Source organism: Lepisma saccharinum, chromosome 1 (genome assembly GCF_977018435.1).
Source record: "Lepisma saccharinum chromosome 1, izLepSacc3.1, whole genome shotgun sequence".
Taxonomy (NCBI): Eukaryota; Metazoa; Arthropoda; class Insecta; order Zygentoma; family Lepismatidae; genus Lepisma; species Lepisma saccharinum.
The window spans coordinates 38712193-38739207 of NC_139229.1; the positions used below are offsets into that span (position 1 = coordinate 38712193).

At 38.7% G+C, this 27015-nt stretch overlaps 1 protein-coding gene across 1 annotated transcript in view; it reads right to left on the reverse strand.

Annotated features, from left to right (window-relative positions):
- The window catches only part of r (carbamoyl-phosphate synthetase 2, aspartate transcarbamylase, and dihydroorotase rudimentary), a 228192-nt gene extending 218624 nt beyond the window's left edge, over positions 1 to 9568 (reverse strand). The window contains exon 1 of the mRNA XM_083130942.1: positions 9154 to 9568. Coding sequence (XP_082987068.1) covers positions 9154 to 9250 — 97 coding nt within the window. The 5' untranslated portion in view covers positions 9251 to 9568. The remainder of the gene's footprint in view (positions 1 to 9153) is intronic.
- Positions 9569 to 27015: the final 17447 nt, after the last annotated feature.

The following is a 27015-nucleotide window of genomic DNA, read 5'->3' on the forward strand; positions in this document are numbered from 1 at the left end:
GTTTGTGTGAGAACGCGCACGCGTTTGAGTGTGACAATGTATTGAGAGACTTGTGTATTTGTGCTGTCATTAAAACAACTGGTTTGTCAAGTCGTCGTAAGAGATTTAAGATCGTCGTAAGATCCACTGTGACAAAAAAAGGAAGAAATCGTACTTTTTCCGCTGTGTTTTTTGCAAATATTATCTGAAGCTCCGTTTCACTCACTGTTGCATTGCGAAGAATCGAATGAGGCTCACCCTGTGAGAAAAACGGCCTTCTGAAACCGCGCGACTCTTGGACAATAATTGCCAGCGACACCTCTACCAGCCAGCCATTTGCTTCTTTTGTGGGCACAGGCTACTCTCTCATGAACATAATATTGGTACATAGGTTTAACATCTGCATAATGTGACACTGTCGATTCACGACATTGTGATACATAACTTCGCCGATAACCGGTGGAGGCACATAGTAGTTCGGATCCCACTTTAAGTTGTAGGCCTAATCTGTGCATAAAGTGGATTTAAAATAAATACTTAATACGTACTAGAAAAATCCTTTCTTTAATAAGCCAGTATTTTTACGAAAGAACACAACGGACTGACGGACGTGATAGGTCTTGTCTTTATATATTTACTTTGGATACAATAGTAATTATAATAAACACCAGTGTTATTATAATATACATTTATTAGTAGTGTACTACCACGACCAGTGTTAATAAATTTGTGCTTGTCTTTCCGGCTATTAACTCGTTGATTGATATAGTTTATTTTACTTCGAATTTTTGCTACTTTTGGCTAATAGCGAACATGAATATGAGTCATGATATCATATTGATGAAGGTACATCCATTCCGGAATTCGAACCTGGGACCGTTGGCGTTTTAGCGCTCTGTAATAACCACTGCGACAAGGAGGCCGGCAGACTATTGGCTAAAACCACTGCTTTTCCCCCTACACTATTGTTTCTTCACATTTTATGGTCAAACCAGCAAAAAAAAAAAAGCAAGCAGCTGACTCTGTGCCCTATCAACTTATGGTCTCACTACCGAAGTTCTTGAGAGTGCCCACCACTTTCATCTGTTTATCCTCATGAGCGTAAAGTGGCAGAAAAATATCGTAAAATAAAAATTACAAAAAGTAAGTTAGTGGCAGAAGTGGTAAGAACATTTGACAGGAAGAGGTTGTGTAGCTCATTCTACAGGTTGAACCAAAAGTCGCAATACATAGGAAAAATAAATATGTTGTGATAAGAAACAATGTATTCATATAATACGTGGTTGCCATTGGTTTGCAATACGTTTTTCCCATTCTTGATGAACACGCATTAGAAAAGAACACGTTAAAAAGAATATGGAAACTTAAAAACAAAATTTTATTTCCCTATGTATTGCGACTTTTGGTCCACCCTGTAGAAAGCCAGTTATTTCTGTCAATAAATTTACCACGACGGGAAAAGATGAAAGAACAAGCAATCGACAACCCGAAAAAAAAACTTTCTTTCTGGAATTTCCATCCAATCGATGCGAGGAGGGAAAGGGAGAACCAAGGGCCGACACACCGCCCAACTCGTCTAAGCAAGAAAAAAACTACAGAAATAAATAGTTTTTTCCAAGTATGCATATTCTGTATCATGGGCGTAACTTGAGGAATAACTTTGGAAGGCCAGAATCGAAAAGTTTTACATTCCATTGTTAAATAACTGTTCAATTATCATCATAAAAAATACTCTTTATTGCTCTGCTCCTTAGATCCCGAAAATTTGGAGGTCAAGAAGAACCCCCGCCAAGTTACGACTATGTTCTGTATTTAGGAGTATATTAAGAGTAAGAGTGCCCTTTCAAAAATGTTTGTTCTTTCCAACCCAGTCACTGCTCTCCCAGCACGTATAATAGATATATTAACCTAAGTGAGTTTTTCGATTATCCATGACATTAAAGCTCGCTTTAGACGCAAGCATTTTCCTTAACATTTGTGCCATGGCATATTTCATGGCATTTCTGAAGGTTAGAACCAGTCTTATATTTCCGTAGCATTTTTCGTAGCATAAGCAATCAGAAGCAACCTCTAGGTCACGATAACTATTGAACCGAGAGGAATAACGTTTCGTATAAAACATTATTAGGTATAAAACAATGGCGCTGCTTAAATACATACTTTACAACGTTTACTGAACACGTATGGAATAATATTTTACTTGTTTCAATTGTAAACACCGTGCACTCAGCATAGATGGTGTAACTCAACGTGCCTTTCATATTCATGCTGTATATAATCGCAAAAGCTAGCCGAAAAGTTACATGAAATGCTTCCGTGTCAAGTACTATATGCTATGAGATTTTTGGAAGCATTTTCATAGCATTTATGCTAGCAAAATAACAGTTTCACAGTAGGAAATTTAGACATACGAACTATTTATTTAAAACAATAATAATTAGTAGACTCTTCACTCAACAAACAAATAAAATATTCGTCCCAATCATTTATATAGGTGTATTGGTCGAATCTCTTCCTTCTTCAGCTGCCTTGAATAAATAGTCGAAGATCTATTGCCTTTCTTCTTCTACTACTTCAGTTGGAAAGTGTGCTCCTCAATTCTGATTGGTAGTTCTATGGTATTAACGATGGATTTAGAGACGGTTCCTAATTCTGTCAGGTACCTTCGTTAAAAATAATCAGTGTCTTCGGAGATAGTTGTTGCAGAAACTGAAGTTTGTCCCGGAAAGGCGGCACTCGAAGATGGACAGGAGGTGACTCAGGTGAGTGGTGATTATGAAAAACTTCCCAAACGTGATCCCATTTCTCAAGAAAAATCAGAGGACGTTAGCTGTGCTAAAAAAGACATTGGCAATTATGTACTTAAGTTGTGATCAAGTTTTGTCTGACACTGAAAGAAACGGACTATTAACAGTGACGTGCACTGAGGAGTAGCTAGTATAGCAGAGATAGATCAATCAATCTCACGTCTCTAATTATTTTCAAATCACAATATCTATTATCTTGAAGCCTCAGTTCATATGCAACATTTCTTTCCACGCGCTTCTCGCCCCTCGATGTGATCAGCTGGCAAGGCTGGATACCCTAGCTGGCTCTTCTTCCGCCTTACCAGATCCAGGTATAGACAACCGCCCGAAAGCAAAGGGAAGATTTCTGCCTGTACCTCCCTTGCCCCTTCGCCCCCCGCTCCCATGGTTGAAAGCTCGTAGTTTCAGGTCCTCCAGTCTATCTCCTATAGGACAGATAGGGGATTGGTTTCTCTTCGATTTCTTTGTAAATCCTCTAAAGAACTCAGGGTAAAATTTTCTGCAGTACTTATGTTCTCTGTATTTACACAACCTTTTAATCGTTGTACAATATTATGTATAATATGGGATGTAGTTTTATTTGTATATGAATGGGAACGTACTTGTATTATGTGCAGAAAAAAATGTTATGGTTTCTTTTCTTTTTTTCAAATATGGATTATATCATGATTAAATAACAAATATTTGCTCACGCTCTCGTTTTAGTAGTGTTTTATTTAAATATACTAAAAATTTGACCTACAATAAAAAAAACAGGTAAGTTAAACAGTCATAAATACGGATGTATTAATTTGGGCAAGAAAAAGCGCGTTCTAATTGTTGTGGTTGGTTTGGTTTATTTTACTTCACCTTTCTGCTACATTTGGTTATCGCGATAATGAGGATGAGTGATGATATAATGAAATTGATGAAGGGACCTCACAATGAACAATTTAGGCCAGGATTCGAACCCGTGACGAGTGCACATTCTTGTTCCTATGTGTTGTACTCTGCAGTGAATAATGAAATAATTTGGAATGTAAAATGTATCCCAGAACTGAAAAAGCCAAATGAATATTGTTGAAGAAACTACAAAAAAGTGTGTTTTGTTACCTGTACATCCCCTCTAATATATTTTTGCCATCTTCCAGCGATAAGTAGCTAATGAGCTTATGGAAGTCACGAGGGACAATCATAAACAGAGAACTCTGTACTCCTGATTTCACAGTGCCCTGCAGATGCACTGCGAGGAAATTATTTGTATCTTCTTTTTCCTTTCTTTAGCGTGGCTTTTCCATCACTTTACCTAACTTCTGTCAGTACGATGAACGTCGATTAAATTTAACGGATGAAAAGTGGTTACAAAGGAACACTCATGCACAGGCCAGGGCTCGAGCCCGGATCCTTCAGTAACGAGATCGTGAGATGGAGAAATTAGGGAAATCAAGCAATGCAATTTTTTTGGAAAAACGTTAATCATATGCAAATATGGTGTTTCAAAAATCCAATTGAAATTTACGTACCACTGAGTAAATACACAGTTTGCTTTACCGATACCCAAGTATCCGAATAGTTAGAGCTTTCCACTCATCATTGTTGTCGGCCGATCTCCGTGGGGGAGTGCAAGTGGCCCCGGATCGGTACCAGGTGGACGCACATAGTGGTTTGGATCCAACTTTAAACTGTGGGTCCAGTCCCGATTAGCTTTTATGTGCATAAAGTGGATTTAAACACCAAATCAACCAACCGCGGGGTAATGGTTATCACTGCACGCTATGACACCAGGAGTTCTGGGTTCGAACCCCGACCTCGGCATTGGTGTTTTTTGTGTTTGTCTCTTCATTAATTGTATTGTACCATCTTCGCGATTAACCAAATATGACAGCGACGCTAAATAGCATAAATCAAATTATTAACTGATTGTTTCATTTGGTTTGTTTTACTTCTCTTTTCCTACACTTTTGGCTAATCGTTAAGATGGTACGATAAAAGTGATGAAGGGACAAACACAAATAACACCCATGCCCAGGTCGGGGTTCGAGCCCGGGATCTCTGGCTTAATAGTCAAATCAACATGTTTTGGATTTTCGAAAGTGGGTGAGATTAACACGTGCTTCTTTTCAGTAGTCCTTCCTCATTTTGCAATCCTTTCCTTTCTTTGACGTTCTATTTTTAGGAATACTGGGCCCTAAAGGGGGGAGGGGGATTATGACCCACACCAACCTCCCTTGGGCACGCCACTGATTACTACCCCAAGTGTCGACATCACCGCACGTCACTGACTATTAACATCGCCGTGGAAGTAGTAGTAGTAATATAATAATAATAATAATTTAAAATACCGACAATGCAATAATTTTAAAAATCAATTCACCCCCCCCCCCCCCCCCCGTTGACAAACTTCTGCATATGTGTGTGAAAACCTTTCAACAGTCTGGAATTGAACTACCGGATACGAATCAAGCGTATACCAGATAACATGCATGTTGACATAAGGACAATGAGAGATGCACACAAGAACTCAAACAAACGCTCCTCGCAGACAAGGTCAGTGTTATATCTTTCCTGTGCGAAATCGTGACTTTATGGGGAAGTAGAAGGGAGAAAGATTCACGGCGAACCCGGATGCGAAGTAGGGAAAATGGATCGATAATACATTTGATTAGCTACATTCACACGCTGCCGCGAGGTGCAGAGGTGGGTGCCTATTGTTGGTTGACATTCAAATGATCAAGACATTCGTTAATAAACACTTTTAAAAGCTGGAACAAGAATTGTCCCGACTAAAACTGGGCGTCTGGTAGCGTCAGGAATGAGGAGCTGTGTTACGGTAAAGTGCGTGACCCCCAAGCGAGGTACTTGGGTTCGATTTCCCGGAAATGCTATCTCCGGCAGAATGTTTTCCATCAATATTGCGCGTCAAATCTCCTGCATATGGCCTTGAACGGCTGAACAGCACCATCGAATCACAGACGTGCGGGGTTGCCTTGTTCCATGACAAGGTGTTTCGCTCAACCAGACTGTCTCTATTCCGTGTGAGATTTCGACATGACACCGCTGCAGTGCGCTGCTATTGGCTATCGCCATATGCAGGAGATTTGACGCGCACTGTAACCTCTCATCAATGGGTAATGTTCTTGCTCGCTTCGCTCGCAATGTTGTTAGTATTTTCAATATAATGCATTGTAAATTACTGGAGAGAGAAGTAAGACCAAATGTGTACTTCAGACTGCTGTTGCTAAACAGTTTTGTTTTAAATGTATGAACAATCGTTTTGAGGAAATGGAGCACACACATGTGGGAGACAATTTATTTCTGTTGGTTTGTTATGAGGTGGATGAATTGATTATGTAATGTACTTAAATACGCAGTATAAATATATTAAAGCAACATTGAATACGTGCACAATTTTACGTTGACATGTTGCATGCGTATTTTCTTATTTTACGTCGCTTCATGTTGCATATGTGTAAACATATGTTGTACATGAAAGTTACACATGTCATATATGTACAAAAGGAATTATATTCGTAATTTTTGTCTCAAAAATACAGTTTGTGTGCTTGTTTTCATTATTAGCTAATGTGAAATTGAGTGTTGAAAAGATGCCTATTGCCACGTTTATCCTGCTGGTAGCCTACTTGCCCCCCCCCCCCGACAAAATTTTGTTGTTGCGCCTCCGAGTGAGAGCAGCTGACTGACGTGTACCCCAGTGCCACTTGAGCAACGATGAAAAACAATTAGGCGAACTACAACTATCAATCTTATTAGCTTGCTGCAAGAGCGAATTAAAGGTTTGAGGTTGAGGGTGTAATCATTCATCTCCTGCACCCCTCACAAGGGATTCATTTTTGCTATTTTTAGTTATTTATAAATTTGCAAAGCTGTAATGAAATACATCAAACATCGTGGTATTTTATGACATACCCCAAGAGCTAAAAAATATCAACCATTTGAGGTGACACAGCAGTGCTTTCTTTTGACATCGTCACTGTTCTCGACAGTCACATCTTTGTAATAAAAAAATAATTTATTGTAATTTTTTTGAAAATCTGTTATAATCTTTATTTTATTGAAGTTAAACAACTTAGAATGACTGGTGTGTTCAACAAACGTTGTAGCATTTTATACAGTGCTATAAAAACAGGAGGTGCAAGCGGTGCTCCAAGGTCTGGGGCCAAGCGTCCCCATATCCAGCTTTTTTTTCTTCCTTTGTAACTTAGGATGTATATTCCTTCCTATTGTTGTGCTACAGTTAAATAAAGATGAAATTGGAGAAAACGATAATTTATCACTTTTATTAAGTAACGATGCGGCAAGATAAGAGTATAATATATGCTTTGCGGGCTTTTAACAAAATAGTTTCTTTTTGCTTTGGTGCTCCTTGATTTTTCAGAAGACGAAAAGTGTACTAGCGACGTCAGTTATAATCTCGTAGGGAGAAGGCAAAATCATGACACTCACCTGGGCCTCCAACGTTTTAGTTACAACAATGATTTTATGACATACATGGTAGGACGTTAGTTTGGGACGGAAGTATGCTAGGCGCCGAAAGTTTGGGGGAGAGGGGGAATCGTAATGGAAGTCCGCTCCCTCCGAGAGAACGTCTTTAATCCACCACTGTCTAGGATTGACTTCGACGCCCCTACAAAGAATTCCTGGCTACGGACCTGCTACATGTGTTGTGAAATTTAGAGACAAATTTACCCCTTCCACTCACCCTATTGTTTTTGCCCTTTCTCTAGCTACGTTAGAAAATAAATCTAACTGTTTTACCTTGCGTAATCCTGAAAGTAGGATGTACCTTTAGTCTGCCGTGCGGGTCCGACGAAAGTAAGCCCAGTGTCGCCGAGGCTTTCGAGCGCGAAATTTAAATTTGTATACTTATTGGAGAAAAATCGTAATCTGGCACTATGGGACCAATCTACTTCGGATAACTTTTGTTTTGCAGCTAAAACATCAGCGCATGCAACCATGTACAGTTTGGAAGCTCCAACCGCGGGGGGGGGGGGGGGGGGGTTTACGGGCGGTGTCAATGAAAAAAAATGTGGAGTATGCCCCCTCTTTCTTTTGCAATATTGGGAAGATCACACGAACTTTTGTCTTTTTTTTTCAACGAATGGACCTTGCGCAACAGAATGAAACTTGTTCTATGTTTGTGGGTGCAATACAATTTGAATAATGAGCCAAAATGTAATTTTGTAAATGTTGTTTTTACAAAAAATAGCCAATTTGCATATTACTAATAAAATCGTTACAACTCTGACACTATGGGGCCAATCAACTTCGGATAACTTTGTATGCAGCTAAAACATCAGGGCATGCAAACGTGTACAATTCAGAACTTCCAACCGAAGGGGGGTTTCAGGCGGGGTACGCCACCCCCGAATTTCAATGAGAAAATAAAGAAAATCTGGAGTTCGCCCCCTCTTCTCCGGCTATTTTGGGAAGAAGGCTCGAACTGACCCCACCCTTTAGCGAGACCTCCTGTTGAAAGCAAGCTCAAAAACTTAAAGAACAAAAACGATTCTGTGTGTCATTTTTTACCCTGGTAAGCGTTTATGGCTTCTCTGTTACTCAGGACTCGAACACGTCACGTGGGCTTGTTGGAAGGGAGAAAGTTTGGATCCTATTTCTAATCTGTGGTTTGGATGACATGATGGCGAAACTTGTTCGGAAAACGACTGTCAGTGTTTCCACCCCAATATAAAAATATAAGTGTGGCAAACCCTCGATAATTTTATCTAAAGCTGCATGGTTCAAAAATAAACCAAATTACGACAAGACACTAATTTTTTTTGTTTAAATTTAAACCAAAGGATAATCATCAAGTCTTGATTTTCGAAACTTCGTATTTAACAATATATATATTTACTCACATTTTGTTTCGCTATACAGACAAGCCATTCCACGATACACTCATAAAACAACATGAGGCAACAAACACTCGATAATAGCACCAACCCTAACTTTCTAGAATGGCATTTGCTATTAATTGTATTGTATGACAATAACAACAGTCAAGGGTGTCCGCACGATTTGTTTTCCAGGGGAAGAGTAAGAACTAACCGTTTCCGTTTGAACTACCGTGTTCCTCCCAACAATTCATACTAGTCCATTACAATAACTGGCGCATTATTGTGACTGAAATGTATAAATTTTCGCTGACATTCATTTTCAAGAGGGCAACGCCCTACTGTCCCACCGAACCTCCACAACAACTCCAAACACCCTGTACTTTTTTCTTAGTGTTCAATTATCGTTACACTCCTAAAATGAAAAACCCTTCTAAACCCTTAACATACATTGACAATTAAAACATTTTTACCACAGCTCAATTACCGCGCTTTCATCCCTTTAGAAAAATCAAAACATTCCCTTCACTTACCTACTTCGCCCGGCACTCCAACAGGTGCCCCGAACAACGTGCCTCTCAGCTGTGTGCCATCGTCAAGCACAAGTGTTGCTACCTGTTCACCATCCATTCTAAAGATATCAATACAAATATTCACAGCTACACCACGTGTTCGCCTGCCTATTTACAAATAACCACACTTCCACTGAAGATTAGTCCTCTTCATCACCAATTATTCACTTCAACAACAGTAATGAATGATTTGCTTCTGCAGTTTACAGTTTCTACACACTTTAAACGTTAAATACACACGCTTCCAGCTGATTGTACTCGCACATGCACGTCACACTGCCCGCGCGCCAAGAAGAGAGTGGTGGTGGAAACTCGCTCTGGAAGTTCTGTCTGGGCGCTGCGCAGCGGTAATCGCTTCCTTCATGCCAATCAGCGAGCCTGCAATATCACTGCGTTCTGCAGACGGAAAGCCAAGCTGCTGTCACAGATATGAACTTGATAGTGGCAATTTGCTTTCTTTCCTTATGAAAATGAAAATACCAGTTGATTACTGATTGTTCTGAATGCAGGGGAACTCCTCGTCACGCAAGATTTACAAAATATATTGAAATGGTGAAGAAGAAATCGCTATTATACAAATTTTGCCGTAGGTTACAGACAAGGAGACGCGCGACCTTGTCCTTCGATTTCCTCATCCACGTGGTGCTGATTACATCAAAACGAGTCGTTGCCACTCCAGCATTTTTATCTATTGTAGTCTGTTTATTCACTTCTTATCAATTGTTGCATTGGGCTACGCTGACTGCAACGATAGCGGGAAAAGACGACTGCTAAAATTGGCTTTCCAGGATTAACTGTCAACTTTCAACATACATTTTCAAGCAATTGCAATGACCTTGCCGGCTAACCAGTTTACAATCGACAATTGCTTAAGTCTACACAGCATGTCATAAGGTTTGAAAAGCATTTCAGTCGTTTCTAGAACGAAAGACCCTACAGAAAAGGGTTGCTATATTTTCAAGAGTGGATATTTGGACAACATCCGTATTCATTTCGAAAAAGAGAAAAAGAAAGTTCAATATGGGATCTTTCAAACCAAAGCGACGAACGACAAACACCCCAAAAAATCATTCACCGAACGTACGAGGTCTACCAACAGACCGAGCCAACAGAATGCGCGTGTACGCTATTGAGAACACGGCCCGGTTCGAACGGCACGCAAGCGACAAGAGGCACATGCAGCTTTTCGTGTCACTTTTGTTGCGAAAAGTTGCATTTGTTTCTAAAGGTTCGTTGTCGAGTGATATGTCGCTTGTCTATCCCTGTAGTCTAAAAGCTTCCTAAAACGACACGCATCAATTGGAAATGAGCATTCAAAAACACTGGCGTAAGCACGGGGGCTCATGGGGCGGCTACAGCTCTCCAGAAATTTTGAGAAAATCAACATTTTCAAATGGAAGCAGCAAAGACCTCGGGGGGGGGGGGGGGACTTAAAATGATCCCCGATTACCATTTCTGTCTTTGAACAACTTTCAAAACGAAATTTTAAAAATGATAATTACGAAATATTTTATTTTGAATCCCGCCTCCTCTAGAACGTAGGTATATAATATCCAAATTATAATTCCAGGGGCGGCGCCAGAAATTTTCTACCAGGTGGGAAGAAGCTCCATATTGATAGATTAGGGTGGGTAGTATAAATGTAAGACCTTCTAAGACGTATGTATCCCCTTCTCTCTTACACTCCCGATTTTTACTTCGTTTCCCTTTCCTTTTCCTGTTTATTCTTCTCTAATCTATTCTCGCATCTTGTTCCATTTCCTTTCGCTTTGTCTCTGATGGACACAATTAGTTCAAGGAAGTGTTTACCCATGCGCAGCCATACACCAGCCATACATTCTAATCACATTCTTTCATGCACGTTAATACAGTGAAATAAATGTGAATTAGATTTAAGCTTGTGTTGCAAATACAAGGCACATACTTGATTTTATGTATTCCGCGACAGTGATAGAAAGTGTGATGGTAGACAATGGTGAAGTTTCTCGTAATTTAAATGCATGTTCCTGAGCATAGTATTTTCATCGTATGAGTTTTTGACTGAAAGAGTTTTCTTACTCCTTGGGGGTCACATTTCTTAGCTTACAAGGTTTGTACAACTGAGAAATCTATCTGAATGTTTGTAGTAGCGGCGATTGGGTGCCAACATTTGAGGGGCAAGGACAATTAACTTTTTCTTGGTAGAAAAGGCTTAGCATGAAGAGGCCATAGTGCGTCGGCAAAAAGTGGCAAAATGTGGCGGGGGAACTGCATCCCCCACTTCCCGTTCCTCTTAATCGTCGCCACTGAATGTTTGGATTAAAATGAACGTCTTATTAGGAATGATTTAAAACACACACGGAAAACCAATTCTTTGTTCATTGTCCATGAAGTATACCTAGGCTAATGAAAGGCTATTTTGACAAAATATCACTCATAAGTAAGTAAGATTGAAAAATCTGTTCAGAATTGAAGAGATTATTAGCTAAGTTGCTATTCGTTTTCTGAACTGTCGTGTTACTAATGCGGGAGAAGCAATATATTATGGTTACATGAACATATTTTTTGAGGTAACAAAATTATTTAGGATACAAAGAATTCATCGAAGTTGATCACCGTACCAGTAATACTTCATCGATTTTTCATAGATGACTTGGGTTGTATGGCGTGACCATTTGGAACACACTAGAATGTCAAACTCTATCCTGTGCAGCATACCCTGGAAACTATTCTTTCAGGGCAACGATTCCCTGGCGCCTGGAACCGCTGTCAAAGTAACAATTTATAAGGGTTTGTATTTTGAGTGTCAGCGTGTGTTTGTTTTCGCCCCTTCGTTACTTTCATCTAATCACCATTGAACCTTACACGTCATCATTATTAAAATTAGCAGAAAAGTGACTTACAATAAAACAAAGCAACCAGAACTTACTCTTCCAAAAATGGAGCTTCATTAGTTTATACCTCTTAGAAAGTTTACGTGGTAATTTCAATCGCACAGCGTTTCATTAGTGGATCAAGGCAGCTAATTCCGTGAACAATGACGTTGTTTTCCGAAAGTCTCAAATATTTGTCTCAGGGCAATCACCCTCTTAAAATGGACGCATCTTCTGTGGTGATAAAATGACACGTTTGGTGCGAGTTCTTTCTGTATATTTTCTCTCCCAATGGCATAACGCTGTCGTTATAATAGAGAGGTCCTGTGTTCGACCCCCCCCCTTTCCTCTGGTGGAAGAACAATGCACATTGGTTCGGACTACACGTTAAACTGTAGGTTTAGTCCCGATTAGCCTATCTGAGCATAAAAGTGTGCTTAAAAACAAACTAACAAAATCGTCTTCTGGATACTTCGTGATATATATTTTTTCTTTACTTCAGCTGCATCTACAGATTCTGTCGACATTTTCGGTTGATTCATGTGGCAAAATTTATGTGTGGAACGAGGATTTCTAAATAGGATAAGCCACTCATTAGCAATTGAATAATTCTGTAGCTTTTTTCATACATAACTGGTTTATTAAAATGTATTCACTTTGGTATTCCATCTTATTAGTAGAATGAATATAAAGTTGATATTTCGCATAATGGCGGATCCAGATGGGGGGGCACGTGCCCCCTCCAAATACTCGAGCAAATTATACTCGTAATATGTCATTTACAAAATTAATTTTAAAAAATCTGATTAATTATGTGTACACTTTCGAAAAGTGGTGCACCCCATATATCGTTAAAAATTGCTGAGTGCCGAACATCATTTGAAGTTGGTGCCTCCTGTGTATTGTTGAAAGTTGGTCCTGCCCATTACTCTTCCTTTGTCAATCCAACTACAGAGCAAGCAAATTTATTTAAAGCAATCATCAAACTTGGTTCAGCTTGTTTACTCATAAGAAAGAACAGTATGCTCAAGAGTTTGATAAAGTCTTTCAGGAAAGTAAAGCACTTGCTGAAGAGCTGAATGTTGATGTAAAAATCCCAAGAATTGCACAGAATCAAAGACATAGGTCAAATATTCCCTCAGAGAATGTCATCGATTATTTCAGATGTGTTGTTTTCATCCCTTTTATGGATTATTTAATATCTGAATTTGATTATAGATTTCAAAGAAACCAGATTGAAGTCTTAAGCACTCTACAGAAAGTAATTTCGAAATTCATTGTTGAAGAAGATGACCCAGCTGAAGATATAATTGAGGCAGATAAATTTTATGAAGATGATGTGCAGTCCATTTTAGCAATAGAAGGGGAACTCAAGTTATGGAAACAATTCTGGTTATTGGAAAAATCTACCCCAGATAATCCAGAAGAGGCGTACAAATTTTCTTCCTTGTATCCCAACATTTGAAGTTTGCTTCACCTGTTGTGTGTGATTCCAATCACAACGGCTGCAGATGTGCGTTCATTCTCCAATCTCCGAAAAATCAAGACCTACCTTAGACCTAAAATGGGTAATGAACGATTGAATGGCTTGGCTCTCCTGACCGATCATCCATAAAGACAAATACCAAGTGAAACCAGAAGAGGTTATTGACATATTTGCAAGGGAACATTCACGAAAACTACAGCTACAGTATTGGTGAGTTAAATGTCTTTAGTAAGTTCCAATTATTTGACGATTGAAAAGTTAAACTGGTGTCCAAATTACTAGCAGCTTTATCATGTATCATGCATGTTACTGAAAAGGACTCACGTGCTACATTAAACTAATTTTAAGCAGAAAAGAATTAAGAAATAAAATAAAACAGACTGTTTATAATATGAAAATACTTCTGTAACTTGTACGTTTCTGTGTTCGCGAGGAATAGGCTATTTTTAATAATTTTTTTTACAATGTAATTTTTAAATATATTTGTTCTTAATAACTTGGGCGCATACAGATATGACTGGTATTGGTACTTAAATAAATATTAAAGTATAAAAGACTTGTTTCACCATGGTAAACTTTAATTTAAAGTAGTACTGTAATCTTCATTAGTATTTATGTGTACACTTTTGGTTTTTAATTTTTTTGATTTTGATTTGATTTATTTTACTTCGCTTCTTGTGCCACTTTTGGCTAATTTGCGAAGATGGGGATGAGTGATGATATGATGAAATTGATGAATAGACATCACAAACGTCCATGACCAAGCCAGGATTCGAACCCGGGACCCTTGGTGTCGCAGCGCGGTGTGCTAACCACTCCGCCATGGGGGCCGACGTGTACGCTTTTGGAAATTGGTGCCCCCACAAAACCGAATCCTGGATCCGCCCCTGACCATATTGATATTTGAAGATGACAGGTATATAAAAATATACTGGCCGCGGTGGCTCAGTCGGTAACGCGTCTGACTACCATGCTAAAGGTCCCGGGTTCGATCCCCGGCCGGTTCAAATCCGGGAACTTTTCTAACGATGGAAGCGGCCCCGGCGCCCACCCAGCGTCGAATAACATGGGTACCTGAGGGAAACCCTGAGGGGTAAAGGCGGTAAGGGGCGTGATGCTGATCACATCACCCCCACTCACGACCGGATCAAGAAAGTGTGGGGCGTTACCCCCACCCCCCTATACGCCTTAATGCACAGGGGAGAACTTTACCTTTTTAGGTATATAAAAATTGTAATGAAATCAAAAAGGGACACTTCTGGAATTTCAATGCAAGCTAATTAAAACTATATTATACTCTCTAGCATACTTAAACCCGAAGGTTTATGGCTGCAGCAACACAAGCCTTCCATCTCTCCCTATCCGGGGCAAGATCAATCCAATCTTTCCCATCCTTACCGATTTATTTTAGGTTCATCTCAACGTTATCCCTCCATCCTCGTCCTTGCCTTCTACTGGTTTCTTACCATCAGGTTTCCCAACAGGAATCCTGTAAACTATTCTTTCCTCTGCCATTCGTGTCACATGGCCTGCCCATCTAAGTCTTCTTGATTAAATTATTCTAATAATAATTAAAAAGTCGAAATAATTTATTGTATTGCTGGAGGAAGTAACGCTAAGATGGATGTTTTTATTTGTTTATTTCGAGATTATTTTAACCATTCCCAGGCCGAGATTTATATCCGTATGTGGAGGCCTGGAACTGCAGTCTTCAAGTTCACCCTAAATTCTGATCTAATCTTGATCGTACCCTGCATAATTTTGAGCCTCCTAAACCTACTAGCTGCTTTTAATCATGGAAGTATTCATTTGATCACAGTTTCTGTTTCAATAGCTCTAGTAATTACCTTCACATTCTAATGACAAAATTGGCTATTTATGGATTGATATGTGAACATTTCTAGCATAGATAATATGCAGAAGTAAAATATACATGTTATGAACACCAGAATACACTTATTTATTGAATCATTCATATATTCCCAAGTATAGGTACTTAGTGAATTTGATTGGGTGGGCGCTTGCCACCCGTGCCCATCCCTGTCGCCGTCCCTGTAATAATTCCGACCCCCTCCGAAAAAAAAATCCCACATATGCTAGCGTTCAGAAATGAATGCAACCTTTCGTACTGAAGTGACACGACAAACTGCATCCTGCACCAGTGGCGCAACCACAGCGAGGTATTGCCTTCAACCTTGGACGGAATAAATTCTAGGGGGGGGGGCAAACGTTGAAGTAAAAAAAAGCAAGTCTAACGGGATCTAAGAGTAGCAGGACAAAATGATACTCAAGATGATGGAATTAGTTTTCACGATGTTAGAAATGTGAATTTGATAATATTTATTTTTCTGTTTTATCGGGTAACGTACAAGGTGTTAACATATGAAGTACACTTAGTACAACTATCACAGCATACAGGAAATCAATAATACAATAATATTGCTAATAAAAGTACACCATCCAAATGATGCACCTGCTTAAATTAAGCACTAAACCAACACTAAGCATTTTAAGAAGTGAGACACTATTGCGAACCCCTACCCCTCCATGACAGTGTTCATTCGTGGAACCGTCTCGGGTCACTCTACTTGCGCAGAGAATTTTTCTCGTTCGTTTGCTCCACGGTATAACTAAAATACCCGTCATAATCGAAGACGTAACACTGATATTGAAGAGTTGGATGTATTGTCCCCCCAAAAATGTAATTCTCAATCCCCCCAGAATCCAAGTGTCAATTTAAGGCCTAATATGTAAGATTTGGATATTGCCCCCCCCCCAATAACACATATTACCCGTTACAATTCCCTTGGAAGTCTACAAATTGATATCTATATAGCGGCAATGGTTAATTGACGTGAACAATGTAGTATTGGACACAAGCTGAATTACCATTGAAATTTCAATTATAAAAATACCCAAAGCTCCAAAGTTGAGTGGACACAACATGCGTCCAGAAACTCCCTGTGGGCACCCCTACCCCTAAATACTTTATTTTTTCATCTAATGGATTCAATATGGTGGATTTAAGGTGTAAACATTTTACATATACGTATTTTAGAAAAATATATAAATGTTGAATTTTATATTATTTGAAGGTAAAAAAAATCCCCCAAAAAAATTTCGATGGCGCAGTCTGCGCCATAATACCCCCTCTGTGGGCACCCCTGCATATTACAACGCACTATCAGGCGTGAATGCCTTTCCCGGTCCCCGGTGACATATCTTTCATTCCCCGGCATGGGGACAAATGTCACAATAGGCGGGAGCATGGGCGTCCGGACCGTGCCCCCCCCCCCCCCCCCTGGAAAATGAAAGTCAACCAAAAAATATGTACTTCACACTTCATTTTAGCCACAATAATGTGTGTTAATTATTGCATCAACACCATAAATTCAAATTTCAGCAATGTTTTTTAGGGAACAACACTATTTTTGGGGAAAATTTGCCTTCGTTTGGCCCCCCCTGGAAAAAATACCTTCCTTGCCCCTCCCTAGAAAAAATCCTGCGGACGTCCATGGGCGGGAGGTGCCATTCATGCGATTGCAAACGGTCCAGGTTTAGTTCGGGTTCTGAGACGGTCATTGTTGTCGTACTAGTGCAAGGCGGGGATAAAATACCTTGAAATATTACACCTTAAAATCTACCTGACATCTGTCGGCATTGAAACACACCAAATTGCATTGTACCTGAAAGAATCAAATGATAACTCGGACGAACAGTAAAATATGAATATATTGTAATCAAAGAAATATTGGGATAACAAACGTCTTACAAGTCCCCCTGATTCATTCTCTCACTCATTCACACTCCTGGCGAATGTCAACATGGAAATACACATGCATGTCACGGATTTAATCAACGCACCATTTGCTTTTTGTTTAAACATTAAATTGAATTTAGGTCGTTTGTCTGCCCGCTCCTGTGCTCATTTCTATCAATATGCGCCAGCCCTCGGAAAAACAATTATCTGAAACAATTAGGTCGGCGTAGTTTCTCTCTCTTTCTCTCTCTGAACCTTTCGTTCTAATGAACATACGCATCAATGCCGCAAGTACGACATTTATCAAATTTCTTGGACGGGGGTAATACACACAAGCCTCTCTCGTCCCTTGAGAACAATTACAACTCTACCCAGATAGCATATAAGCTTGTGGCAAGCTTGCGATAGCTTCCTTTTAGCTTTTCAAAGCAAGCTTGACATGGCAAGCTCGTCGTAAGCCTGATGCATGTGATAACTAGCGTGATAGGATGCATTTTTTAAAAAATAAAACAATAGACACACCCATTTAATATAAAAATAAAGATACTTATTATTAAACATAAACAATAGTGACAAAATGAAATAAAACCGAAATACAGTGGAATGAATTCCAGTACGAATAAGCACCAAAGCTTTTATTACATGTGGCATACACTATTTAGATGGCAGTGCGACTCAAATGTTAAACAAACATAAGTTTTAGATACTTCTATACTTCTAATAACCTTGAGTTTTAATAACATCAGTAACGATAACTTTGATTGTAATAAGTGAAAAAATGTGTTTTATTATCCTTTGAAAGGTATGTGAATATTTAAGTTGCAAGGAAGATCAGAAAATAAAATGTGGTGAATAAAAGTGAAACTCCCATGATAAATATTTTTATCCTAGACTATATAATCAGGAGCTAAGTACTGCAAAGACACAAATTCCAACTTCCTCAATGCTACATTCACCTTATCCATTCGTTCCTGGCAGGCTGCATGCCATACATCTCTCTGAACTCGACAACATCCTATCCCATCTTCTAGCACACAGGAGTCCCTCAGGGGTCTGTTTTGTCACCGCTGTTATATTTAATGTATGTAACAGATATGCCGACCATGGATATCAGCACACACGTATTCCAATTTGCAGATGACACTGCTTTCCTAACTCTTGGGAAAACAGTTCAATCCATTAATAAAACACTCCAAAAGGCCGTAGACTCGTTTATTCGCTGATGCAACCAATGGAAACTATCAATAAACTCTTCAAAAACTCAGGCAGTAGTTTTCCTACCTCCCCACTGTCGCTCCAAAGTACACCGAAACCCCAAACTCTTGGAGATTAAAATAGAGGGAAGACGCATCTTACCTTCAAAACACGTAACATACTAAACTGACCTGGCGTCCACACTTAGAAGGGATAAAGAAGAAGGTAAAGAACCGCCTAAACCTATTATGGAAACTGGTGGGTACATCTTGGGGATTACACCCAACAACAGTCCTAACCACCTACAAAATGTTCTTGCGCCCAGCCATCACTCACGGGCATATTGCTTGGATTGACGCTTCTGCCTCCTCCTACGACCAATTGGAAATCTTTGAATGACACGCATTTAATTAAATTAAATGCGTGTCCGGATTAAATTACCTTATCCCACAGCACTACTGTATGACAGAATTTCCTTCCCGCGAGAGCCTTCGCCAACGATACATAAACAAAGCCATGATATCCGAAAACTCAGTATTCTGGAATACCATTCATCTTGATAGCCGACATGATGCAGCACCTACACATATTTATACGCCATTACAACACCTGCTCACCATGTATTCATGTTATCTAGATGATCTAGACCCACAGAAACACGAGTACGATATACCGTGCGTCCATTTCGATCTGCAGCCGAGAGATCGGGAGAAGCGTGGCGGGCGGCGCTGACGGAGATGCCGACATTTGCGGCCTGAAATGCCCGCTTATTTTTATGGACATATGCAGACATTTATATAAATATTGCAAAACGAGCACTAACCTGTGTTATAAGAGTATGGTTTTAATTTTAGTAGCTTAGTGACTGTATGTGCCGATGATTTTGACACGCCCACCTCTTGTGAAACACGGCGTAGAGGTTTGTTTGGAGAACGTTCTAACGCTGCACCAATATCATCGAGTTTTGCTTCGGTTAGAATCCGTCGTTTTTGCTTAGGTGTTTTAAAATTTAACGATACAGTTTCTCGTAATTTAAGGACAAGATGTCTAACTGTATCTCTGTGTGGAGTTGAAACGCATGGGAATTTCTGTACAAATTACCTACACACGTCTCGACACGAGTTTGTTTTCACGTACGTGTCATACATAAAAAATCTTTGTTCTAACGTGAATCTTGCGGCTGGCATTCCAATCGTGTCACTGACACGTCACACATACACACTACATTAACACAAACAAGTAACTGCAAGTAACCAAGAATAACACTCTTGCGCACAGTACGAAATTAACACGCTCTTGGTTTACATTGCTCGCCACTATATTTACAACTCTGTCTTCATCTAGTCGCGAAGGAACAAAAAACTCGAGCTCGGATATTTCGGATTGCAAGGAAGCTCACGAAAACCATTCACTTTTATCGGTTTCGTCTGCAGTGTAATCCTGATACAGTGTTGCACATTCGAAACCTCCAAACGATTCCCATGGCCACAAAACTCTTTCAAGGATATAAACTTAAACAGGACGTTACTGGTCAAAACTATGATTAAAATGCTTTATTATCTGTGGCTCTTAACATCGTTTCTATAGCGTATTTATTTGTGTATATAAGAGCAGAACTTGGATGAATTACAGAAGAACTTTTGCGTGTTATAACACAGGTTAGTACTCGTTTTGCAATATTTATATAAATGTCTGCATATGTCTATAAAAATAAGCGGGCATTACAGGCCGCAAATGTCGGCATCTCCGTCAGCGCCGCCCGCCACGCTTCTCCCGATCTCTCGGCTGCAGATCGAAATGGACGCACGGTATATCATCCATCGCAGCTATCACGCCATATTTATCCCAGCACTACAGCCTAGGCAGTACCAACAATACTCCGACTCCAAATATCGAAATCCATATTTACAATCTTCTCAACCATGCCCAAAAGTAAGTTAACACATACGAATCACCAATCTTAATAAGAAAAAATATTCTGCAATATAAAAAAGCACTTAGACCATCCAAAATGATGAAAGACACATAACTTACAATGAAATCACTTACCGAAGTGAGGGCATAACCCTCTCAACGGGTTAACACTAGAAAAAAAAAAAAACTGCAAAGAAAATTTGAATACCAGTGTATAGTTAGAGATTGTTCGATTATTGATTAGTTCTTTGACCTCTTCATCCTAACTATTGCATATTTTGGGGGAGCACAAAAAGTTTCTATAAGTTGCAAAGAGAAACTGTTGTTAATTAGCCCCAATTGTTTCTAATTTTGCATGCCTTGGCAAGCTTTCTGCAACTTCCAATTGTGGTAACTAGATTGCTTAATGCAAGCTTGCTGCTAGCTACTTAGCTTGCCATGGTAAGCTTGCTTCATGCTTGCAGCAAGCTGTCTGTGCTATCTGGGTACATAGTGATGCAAAACTTAATCGGCTCCAGCTGCCGGAATACACAAATTAATCATCGGCGTGAGCAAAAATTACAAAATCACTATACAATAAGGAATACCACACTCGCACGACCTTGCAATTTAACATACGCTTTCAACAAATAAAAGACTAATCAGTCAACCTTCGATAATCTAATTGAAACAACAGGGCGGTTAGTTATTCTAAAATGGAGCACACTTTGACAAGTTACATGAAAAATTAACGTAATAAAAAGGAGCTTTTTATCTTTAAATGCAGACAATCAAAATATTAAAAACATAAACATGAAATGACCTTTTATATAACATTACTCAAAATACAAGACATGAAAGTTAGGTTCGGAATTCCTGAGTCACGTTGCGAATCAATGTGGTAGTTCTTGTACTAAATTTATCTCCAGTCGGCGGGCAGTCAGAAGGTGCCAGACATTTCATGGTGACAAGACAGGTTTCGTTTATCACGTTTTTTTGTTGGTAGATGTTAATTGCAAAGCTTCGGAAGAGCGATGGATTACCTAGAAGCGGAATATAAGCTTCTAGGAAGAGAATTATTTCCTATTGCTGTCAGTTATGCGCTATGAAATGCCCCTTTTTTTTTCTGTAGTTGGTTCATCTGCGGCCTTATAATTTTTTCCCTTGTGTAATATACCAGAGTTCCATGAAACTTGGCAGGTGTATAGAGGGGCCCAAAGGAAGAAATACGTGTTTTTGTGTTTCAGCTAAAAAAAAACGGTTTTAGGGGGCAAAACCCCACCTCAAATGTCAAGATGAAGACAAATTGATGCAAGGATCTGACCACTGTGTGCCACTCCGATTTCCATTAAATTTGGCAGGTTTATGGAGGGGCCCAAAGGAAGAAGTACGTGCTTTTGTGTTTCAACTAAAAAACTGTTTTACGGGGGGGAAACCCTGCCCCCTTAAATGTCAAGATGAGGAGAAATTGAAGTGGGGATCTGACCCCGAAACCACGTAAATTAAATATGGCATAGAAAGAAACAGGGGGCATGGGACCCCTCTATACATCTGCCAAATTTCATGGAAATCGGAGGAGGACACAGGGGTCAGATCACCACGTCAATTTGTCCTCATCTTGACATTTGAGGGGGTTTTGCCCCCTAAAACAGTTTTTTAGCTGAAACAAAAAAACATGTATTTCTTCCTTTGGGTCCCTTTATACACCTGCCAAGTTCCATGGAAATTGGAGGGGGACATTTAGATAACCTCCCTTGTTAGTCTTACACTTTGTAATTATATAACACTGCATATATTATAATGTTTTATTTTAAGTTGTAAAACTGTAACTGTAGAACAATTGTATAATTTTTGTATAACATTTCTATCTTGTTAAATGTGTTAAAGGTTTCATCCTGGAATGGAATGTCTCACATTTATCTTGTGTTTCCATTTCCAATACATCCGAATGAATACATATTCGTTTCAATGGCATTTACAAAATCACCTCTGACATTTTATGTTAAACAAGTACGATTATTTTTGTGCACGAGTGTGTTAGCCGATGCGTAGCAAAGTATTTTAGGAACAACACTTGAAGGACTAACTAATGAAAAATTTCTTTGTAATCATAATACCTTTTAAGGTGTGGTAATATTATAATGGGATTGAGATACGAAACTCTCAGATCCGGATCTGAAACTTTCAGACCCGGATCCATAACTTTTGGATCCGGATCTGGATTTTTCGGATCCGTTTGGCCATCCCTAATCTATACCTGTGTGTACACAAAGAGTTAACTATCTCATTATCATGGAGGCACCAAGATTTAATAAATGCATTATTACAACAATAGTTGCATGTTACAGTCATCTTAAACAACAACTTATTCTTCAAACAAACTGTGAAAAGTTGAACTCGCTTTCTTGTTTATTTGACATAAGAAGTATTTAGAGGGGGTTTGGAACACCAGTGAAGGAGTTGCCACCAAAAAATACACATAGTTCTTTACAATTTCTCAAAAAAGAAATAGTTTTTTACAATTTCTCCATCACCAGTGGCATATTCTGATAACTTGACCTGGTTTACTGCAATAATTCTTATTTGTTGTATATAGTTATTAGATACTATAAAACACCAATGCAGGAATGTAAGTAAAACAAAAACAGAACATCTGATGAGTTCAAATTTTCCGGCAATTTCTATATGCAAGATAAAAGTTGGTTTACCAGCAGTAAACCAGGTAACATGGGAGAATACGTTACTGAGCATCACAAATATTTAGAGAATAAATTGCACAAATGATTTTGTTGAAGTCTACTTTATGCACAGAAAGGCTAATCAGGATTGGACCTACAGTTTAAAGTGGGATCCGAACCAATATGTGCATCCACTGGGTATTGAACACAGGACCCCTTGATTACAAGATGACGACATTACCACTATGCCACTGGGGAGCACAAATATTCACTTCAATGATATAAGACTATTTATAAACATGAAAATTTGCAGAATCTTGATTGTCTCTTAGCAGTTTTCTGAGAAGAGAGATATTTTTTGAAACAACTCTGTTCCTAAATACCCAATCGAGTCTTAAAAGTTTATTTCTGCAGTTTACTTATTTTCTTTAAACATTCTAAAGAACATAATTCACTGTCCAGGTCTTCGTCCACCAGACTCTTGAATCTCTAGAGTATAATTTAGTCACTTACTATGTTGAATTTAACTAGGGATGAGCCAATATCGATGTTGAGTATCAGTATCCGCTGATAGCAGTGGTATTGGTATCGGAAAGTATCAGTTGAATTTTACTTAACGATACAGGTCAGTACTTTTCTGGCATCTTGGTATTTCACGAGGTACACAAAAATGCCAGTCTAATTATCCTGAAATTTATGCAAAAATTGAAGTTACGAGTGATTTTATACCAATATTGTGTGAACAACCAGTATGTTGTGATTACATAACATTTATTTTAATTTAATTATGTAATTTTGAAATATTTTCAAGGCAAAATTTGTCAAATTTATGCTTGTAAATTGTAGTGGAGTACATTCATTTTGCACTAATATTCTGTGAAAAAAATGTATTTTGTGATTACATAAGGTATTTTCTGGGTAGCTTTGACGTAGTATCACCAGAGTGCCACTTCAAGATTCCTTGAAACGATTAGAGCAACACTTCGCACCAGATATCATGTCTCTTCAAACATACACTGACTTCAACCCACTTCATCTACAAGGGCAGGTAGTACAAACAGACCAACGAAGTGGCAATTGGATCCGTGCTCGCCTGCAATAGCCAATTTCTTCATGGAGAACTTCATACATGAAGCATTTCCTTCAGTTCCACAGAAACCTGCGGCATTTTAGATACGTATACGACACCTTTGTCATCTGGCCGCACGGAGAAGCAGCACTACAAACGTTCCTGGATCACCTTAACAACCAACACCCAAACAACAAATTCACTATGGAAATAGCGACCAATGGAAGCCTTCCGTTCCTGGACATCCTCATCACACACAAACTGGTCGGGAACTTATAAGTTATAACACAGTGTATACAGGAAACCTACTCACATAGATCTATACCACAATGCCAGGAGCTTTCAGTATCCAGAGCAGCAGTCAACTGTACTGTCTACAATGTTTTACCGGGACATCTCGATCAGCAACACAGAGCACCTTCAAGATGAAATAAGACACCTGCGCACAGCTTTCAGATAGAATGAATACACTGAAGACATCAGACATCTCAAGGGCAGACAGATTTCTACGCTTAACAGGGCTACAGTAGAAAAGATTTGTACACTACAGAGAAATATGTTTTGCAGGAACTCAATTTCAATTTAGCTGTGGCAGAACCAATGATTTTTGTTAATTTTTACATGATCAAGATGAGACTCAATGATGAAAATGTTAAACATACGTGTAACTACATATTTGACCTTCTCTTAATAGATGCACATTACAGTGAAGTCCTCCCATCCCTCAAGGCATCTGCAGCTATTTACTGTGCACTAGTGCTTTACGGTGATGCATCTCGTTACATCTTCTTCTCAAGAAAGCACAACTTCCACCCAAAACCACAAATTCAAGAACTAGTCTCAAACATAAGGGTGGTGCTAATAATTGTGCAGGATCCAAAGTTTCCACACACTGGTGCTTTAAAGAAATTCAGCAGTTCTAAATATCGAAATTTAAGTACAGTTTCAAAGTTAAGAAAAAATTCCTTGTGGAAAATTTCCCCGATTTTTGGTAATACAATGTTTTAATTAACATTAATTGGTTGTAAAAGTTTGTTTATAAGAGGGTTCATTTGTGTATTATATTTTAAAATTATTTTACAGCTAAAAAATTCTAAAATTCAAATTGAAATTAGAGTGGTTACTCTATAACCATGATAAAATTCAAGGCGATTTTAAAAATTCACGGCTACAAGCACGTTTTCTCCATTTCAATTTGTGTAATACCGCCTGTCACCACCCCCACACAAATATATTAACAATATAAAGGGTGTGTGTGATTCCAGTGTGTCAAAAAAATATAATTAAATTAAACTGTATTCAAAATATTTAAGGTGCGGATTTTACATTTGCCACTTCCCATACTCACGACTAAAAATACAGTACATCTACGATTATATTCTAAGAAAAATTGTTAACTGTATACATATTTCAGACTACAATTTTCCTAATCATCTTGAAGATATGTCAGGGGTGCCCATCCCCCCCCCCCCAAGGCCAATGGCGCAATCCCCACCAAATCTCGTCAAGCATCCCCCCCCCCCAAATCATGTGGTAATCCACATGAAGTATTTAATTATGATAGCGTGTCTACTGAAAGTAACGTTTTTTTAAGCTTTATTGAACACGATACTTGATCTGCCCTTCCTCCTTAAACAGAGGTTTCCATCCCCCAGCTAGACCGTGGATGCATTACCCCTCAAAATATTTTGTGTGACTACATAATAATTATTTTTACTTGTTAAACTGTCCATATTTTTTTAATGGTTCGAATTTTCAAAATAACTGAAAGCTAGCAATCTCAAATGTCATAATTATATAAATATGTATTTAAACAGTGTTTGTGGTTGGAGAACAAGATTTTAATAACCCACAATTTGGGTATTTAACTCAAAGTCTTACACAACTAAAGATCGAGCATTACAGAACCCTAGCTAGAAATTCCTAAGGCCGGGACGAGAATATAATAAGGTGCCTCCTTCAAAGAACTCACCCCCTCTGCTTTGTAACTACAATTTTTTTTAGTAATCCATAGCAATAATTACATGGATTTCATCTTCAGTGCAAATTTCACTTGCTGAAGCAAAATTACCCTGCAACAATAAGTTAGAAATGCAAATTTGACACTATTTATTTTTCTGTTTTATCGAGTAATGTGCAAGACGTTACTATGAAGTACACAGTTAGTATAACTATTGCAGCATAGCCTACAGGGAATCAATAATACAATAATATTGCTAATAGAACCGTATCATCAAAATGACTCACCTGTTTTAAATTAGGCAATATACCGACACTAAGCATTATATTTTAAGAAATTATATTATTAATAAATACTGAAAATATTGTTTGTCTTGTAATGCAGGTACAGTATAATTCTTCACAATCGTCCCATGAAAATACCAGACACGCATTTTCGCAACGTAATACTGCGAGCAAAGCGAGGCAGAAAATTTTTATATCCATTTCTTTGCAGGCTTGCAAGAATATTAATTTAGTGGGACGTCAATACTTTCATAGGATCCCTCGATATTTACTCTTTTCAAGCTTCTCTTTTCCCATGTTGGGCGCCAAAACGTGTGCCTACCATATCGCTAAATATAGTTCCCAAATACAATGTCCGAACCCTAAAGAAATCCCTTGACATTCTAAGATCTTACACTTTATTAAGAACTCCATATCTCCTCCCCTCAAATTTAATATTCAATTCTCCAACCAAAATTTTGGACTTACTGTCTATGTTGAAGAATACCTAGATATTACCCCTCCAAAAGAAAAATCTCTGTCCACAAACCACATTTTCCGCTGCAATATCAGACGTAATATTAACACACAAGAGTTGGATATCCCCCCAAATTTAATGTTCAGTCCCCCTAACTAAAATTCCAAGGATAATCTAAGATTTAACACTG